Below are 6,000 nucleotides of genomic sequence, written 5' to 3' on the forward strand. Positions count from 1 at the left end.
TCCCATCTACTATCCTTCTGACCCAATGTAACCAGGTCCCATCTACTATCCTACTGACCCTATGTAACCAGGTCCCATCTACTATCCTTCTGACCCAATGTAGCCAAGTCCCATCTACTATCCTCCTGACCCTATGTAGCCAGGTCCCATCTACTATCCTCCTGACCCAGGTCCCATCTACTATCCTCCTGACCCTATGTAGCCAGATCCCATCTACTATCCTTCTGACCCAATGCAGCCAGATCCCATCTACTATCCTTCTGACCCCATGCAGCCAGGTCCCATCTACTATCCTTCTGACCCTATGTAGCCAGGTCCCATCTACCTTTTAACTCCTCGCAAGTGTGGCTTGTTTGGTGTCTGCTGTGAAGGAATACCACAACAAGTCAACTACTTGGTTGATGAAGTCATGTCATCCAGCAAAGGCAGCAGCGCAGTCATCAACTATGGAGTTGGGGAAACACGTGTGGACCTGAATTGTGATAATTGCAGTAGCCAAAACAATAACAAGTTTGTGCTCTGGTATTGTGCCTGGCGGACTGTGCACAACATCCACCAGTCTGGACCTTCACTTCCTGATCACAGGCCACACCACGTTTACCCCTGACTGGTGCTTCGGCCTCATCAAGCAGCGCTTCAGAAAGACCACAGTGAACACTGCCTGAGATTACTGGTATTGTGAAGGACAGCACTGTGACAGGGGTCAACATCCCACAGCTGGTTGGACAGGAGGATGGTACGGTGCTGGTGGAAAGCTATGGCTGACAACAACAGCTGACTTTGTACTTCAGGCCGCTGCCACAGATCCAGCAGTACCAGCACTTCAGGTGAACATCATTTTCATTGCATTGTATGAGGTTATTCTTCTTATCTAAACTTGGGAGGTGAATTGATATTGTGGAAGGTTGTTATGTCTTCTCAATTTTTGTTAGTTATTTCCTGTTTTACAGCTTTGATACTCTGGAGCCTGGTGTCGTTGTTTCCAAGTAGCGTTCAGACTCAGTCGGGACCAGGTTTCAGCTGCTGTGCAATGCTGCCATCCTTCGTCCCATAGATGGTCTGCCAGTACAAGCATCACCTGGATACATCTAGACAAACGCATCTTTTTGAGAAGATCAGGGAATTTTGCGACGAAGAGGCTATGGACATCACATGTCCTGCACAAAAGTCAAGGGCAGGACAAAAACAGGCTCCCCGAATATAGATTCCCTTGTTCACACGTGTTTCGGACGGACCAGATCATCACTGGGGTGAGTTCCCAGTCACCAGCACTATCTGCAGTGCTGCTAGTCACATGACTCTCTCCAACACACACACTATACAGTACCTGTCAGAGAGAGAATTCCAAGAGTGTGGAAAGCTGTCATCAAGGCAAGGTGGCTACTTTTAAGAATCTTAAATAAAAAATATATTTGAATTTGTTTAACACTTTTTTTGGTTACTACATGATTCCATATGTGTTATTTCCATAGTGTTGATGTCTTCACTATTATTCTACAATGTAGAAAATAGTAAAAATAAAGAAAGACCCTTGAATGAGTAGGTGTGTCCAAACTTTTGACTGCAATTGTACGTTGCTGCTACTATTATTTTTTTTTGCCTGCTGCTCAGCCACTTTACCCCTGATCGTATGCATATAACTACCTCATCTATCACTGATATGGTTAGTGATATTGTTCTTATACATACAGTATATTATTTTGTTCTTTCTCTACTGGCATTGACACATGTTAATTTTTCCTTTCTATTGACACTATCTATTTTTGATATTGCGACAATGCAAGTAACCATTTCGCTGGGCCGTTTACACCTTCTGTAGAGACCCATACACTTATAGCATTTATTTCACATGACCCAATCATTTAGTCAAGTGTGTGATCTAATATTTATAAAATCTTTTTTATCTGGACAATTTCTGTTTACCTGGATTTTTTACTTATTGTAGGCTACTACTTTTACCACTTAGTCTTAATCTTTACTACACTACTCATTGTTTAGCACATGGCCTCACATGTGAATCCTTAAAGAGATGGGTGGGGCTGGCTTAAGAGCGTGTGAACAATGCTGATTGGGTGTAGACAAAGAAGAGCTCTCCAGTACGTGTACCAAAACGTTTAAAGGCCATTTTCTCAAAAGTGGAGTTACAAGTCTATCAACTTTCAAAGCAGGATTGCTTTCCCATTGTTCCTACAAATGCAGTGTGTGATCTACCATTTTATATCTCTGTGTCTCTGCTTTTATCCAATGAAAATGTGTTTTTGCTACATAAGATAGAATCAAGGCGGTCGGTCACATATTTATGTTTTGTGACTATATGAATATATAATAATGTACCTGGTCTGGAGAGAGCTGGCCTTGGATCAAGGTTGCTGACTCCCTTGTCACATGTACATTCAACACCTAGAGGCATACGCTCATTTCTCACACAGATTCAAATCAAATTTGATTTGTCACAGGTGTAGACCTTACCGTGAAATGCGTACTTACAAGCCCTTAACCAACAATGCAGTTATAAGAAAATAACAAAACAAAAAAGTAAGAGATAAAAATAACAAAATGCACATCTTAAAAATCAGGTTACAGACCAGGTAGCTAGGTCTAAGACCCCTAGACACACAGTAGTCGAGCTATTGGTTACCCAATAGCCTGGTCTCAGATCTGTTTGATAAAGCCAAATCCTATGGTCTGGATTGTTTACAATACAGCACAAACATATCGGGGACCAGGATAGATGGGTATTCCCCTATAGATAATGGATTCCCATTCTCATATTAAGGTATAAGGAACTAAATTCTCTCTGTATATATTAACCATTGTAACCTCTACTCTGCTCTGCTCTAGGCTAGGCATGGATGGCTTACGCAAGGCTATAACCACAAAACCTGATTAATCCAGTGAGTGGTGGCCATGACAGCAACAAGACATGACTCAAAGGAGGACGCAGCCAGGCACACACACACACACACACACACACACACACACACACACACACACACACACACACACACACACACACACACACACACACACACACACACACACACACACACACACACACACACACACACACACACACACACACACACATCATTCACTCCAATCATAAGACAATTCAGGTACTGAGGACATTCAACATGCAGCCTATCTTTCAATTCAACGGCAAATGTGAACAGCTGAACAGTGACTCCAAGACAGAGTATACGGTGTCTCTTTCAATTCAATGGAACATAATGAATTCTGTGAGCAGTGACTCTAAGATAGAGTGTATAGGCTGTTAAGGTGAGTTGTATGATATCACTGGTATTATTACTGGTATTATTACTGGTATTATCACTGGTATTATTACTGGTATTATTACTGGTATTATTACTGGTATTATTACTGGTATTATTACTGGTATTATCACTGGTATTATTACTGGTATTATTACTGGTATTATTACTGGTATTATTACTGGTATTATCACTGGTATTATCACTGGTATTATTACTGGTATTATTACTGGTATTATCACTGGTATTATCACTGGTATTATCACTGGTATTATCACTGGTATTATCACTGGTATTATTACTGGTATTATTACTGGTATTATCACTGGTATTATTACTGGTATTATTACTGGTATTATTACTGGTATTATTACTGGTATTATCACTGGTATTATTACTGGTATTATTACTGGTATTATCACTGGTATTATCACTGGTATTATCACTGGTATTATTACTGGTATTATTACTGGTATTATCACTGGTATTATTACTGGTATTATTACTGGTATTATTACTGGTATTATCACTGGTATTATCACTGGTATTATCACTGGTATTATCACTGGTATTATTACTGGTATTATCACTGGTATTATTACTGGTATTATTACTGGTATTATTACACCAATGCTGGCATTGGTGTGTCACAAACCATATAGACCATATCCTTGATTTTCATGACAATATGATCTCTGCTGGTTTTCTGTTAGTTGTTTAGTGTGTGTGTGTGTGTGTGTGTGTGTGTGTGTGTGTGTGTGTGTGTGTGTGTGTGTATGTGCGGGTGTGTGTGTGTGTGTATTGTAAAAATCAGGCAATAAACTAAGTGTGTACAGTAGATTATATTTTATAAAATAGATTAAATGCTGGTAATGGTGACATCCAACCTACCTGTTGTGACTCCATCTTTTGTTTTGTTGCCTATGAAATGAACAAACACAGGTGAAAGACAGGTGACAAATAATTAACATCCCATTTATTGATCTGACAAAGCACTGTCATTCAATATAATTATCACTTTATGTTGGCTGATCAAAACCATTGTCATACAGAATTTCTAACATTCAACGTTGCAGCAATGATTCAACAGGAAGTAGTAAAAAAAACAGCATGTAAGCTACTATTGTCCACACCTACCGACAAAGATAACACCACCTTTTGTCATCTCTGCCGCCCCAGTCACGCCCTGCTTGGTCTTCTCTGCCGCTGCCGCGACCCCATCCTTGGCTTTTGAGAACCCCTTCATTAGCGCGTCCATGACTGTCCAAATGAAACAGAAACAGCTGTGGAGATGTCAAAACGTGCATTCAGTGCTGTGAAGAACTTCTCGGTAACAAGTGGTGTAATGGAGTGGGAGGGAGGAGGAGCTTAGGGTCTAGTCACCAGTCACCTTTGTGTTTCTTCTGACAGCCAGGTCTGGCTTAAAGACCAAATGCAGTCATTTTTATATCAATATCAAATCCTTGCTGGGTAACATTTAATTACCTTGCTTTTTTCGGGGTGGGGGTGGGGGGGGTTTGGAACTTTCTTTGAATTTACCGCATGGTGATGTCACCATGGAAAGCCGAAATTCCTGCCTATGAAACCATGTTGATGTTAAGGTCTTGTGGAAATTATATTTTCAACCAGCAACTATATGGAAATAACACTGATCAAATGTTTTCTCACTTTTATAGTGTTAGTTTGATCAGATGTTGTACAATGTGATACAGAACATAGGAAACATCGGAATTTTGACTGCACTGGGCCTTTAACACGTATTAAAATTCGCTTACACATGCATGGCTATGGACAGACGTTATAGAGAAACAAAAGGCAGGTAGCCTAATTCCCGTTTGAAGCCTTGATGATGCCGACTAGACTAGACTAGCCAGTCTAACCTAGAACACCTGTTGGCAGCACATATCACATCTGTTCTCCAGACACGTTGCCTCTCCATTTGAAGAATTGTATTATAGTTACATTATGTCACTACAACTCAGCCTATTTTTGTGATGAACAATTTCCGATACCCAGTCTTACATTTTTAAATAGAGAAAGGAAATCATATTACCAATTTTTTTAATGGAAATAATCAATTATAAAACAAAATATATCGAGATATTCTCGACTGGTGTTGAAAAAAATGGCATTCGATTTTCTACAAACCTGTGGATTGTTCTCACACCAGTATTTGTCTTCCAACTTCCCTTTCGACGCTGAATTTGAAAGACAATTCAGCCCTTATGTCCTAGAGTTCGAGAAAAACCTGTTGCCTTGTGTTGTAGAACGGATCGATTTCGTCTTGCAGGTTTGACACCGACAGTCTTCTCCGCTTTGGAACCAGAGAGCGCATGTAACCGTGTGGTGCTGATGCTGGGAGAGCTCGAGACAGAATGGTTGCTTTACCGTCTGCATCCCACAACCTCGTGCCTCCCCCCCACACACACAAACACACGCGCTCCCCAATCCCCCTCCCATAGGAGCGTTGATTACGTGGCAGCCCAAACTGACCACCACTATTCTCCTGTGCGTGGAAGGTTAACCTTGCGTTGTCCATCCACGCTAGTTAGTCATCAATCATTTGAAGGAAAGTATATGATACATTACCGAAACCGATTATACATGCGTGCTTGAACATCCATCCACCATATCATGAACATTTCACATCGTCAGACAATGAGATAATAAATCACAATCGATTTGACTACGTGATGGCTTGATCATCTATGGTCTGATATTCAAAGTA

The 6,000-nt window shown here is 40.7% G+C and overlaps 1 protein-coding gene across 2 annotated transcripts in view; it reads right to left on the reverse strand.

Annotated features, from left to right (window-relative positions):
- LOC135548112 (alpha-synuclein-like) overlaps nucleotides 1-5,643 on the reverse strand; it is a 28,026-nt gene extending 22,383 nt beyond the window's left edge. The window contains exons 1-3 of one of the 2 annotated variants that reach the window (XM_064977399.1): nucleotides 5,421-5,643; nucleotides 4,410-4,555; nucleotides 4,164-4,193 (exon numbers count right to left, since the gene is read on the reverse strand). In XM_064977399.1, the coding sequence (XP_064833471.1) occupies nucleotides 4,164-4,193; nucleotides 4,410-4,530 (151 nt within the window). In that variant the 5' untranslated portion in view covers nucleotides 4,531-4,555; nucleotides 5,421-5,643. Of the gene's footprint in view, nucleotides 1-4,163; nucleotides 4,194-4,409; nucleotides 4,620-5,420 lie in introns of those variants that run through there. The other variant, XM_064977400.1, reaches the window with a different exon arrangement.
- Between the last annotated feature and the right edge of the window lie 357 nt (nucleotides 5,644-6,000).

This window comes from Oncorhynchus masou, chromosome 11, assembly GCF_036934945.1.
Source record: "Oncorhynchus masou masou isolate Uvic2021 chromosome 11, UVic_Omas_1.1, whole genome shotgun sequence".
Lineage (NCBI taxonomy): Eukaryota > Metazoa > Chordata > Actinopteri > Salmoniformes > Salmonidae > Oncorhynchus > Oncorhynchus masou.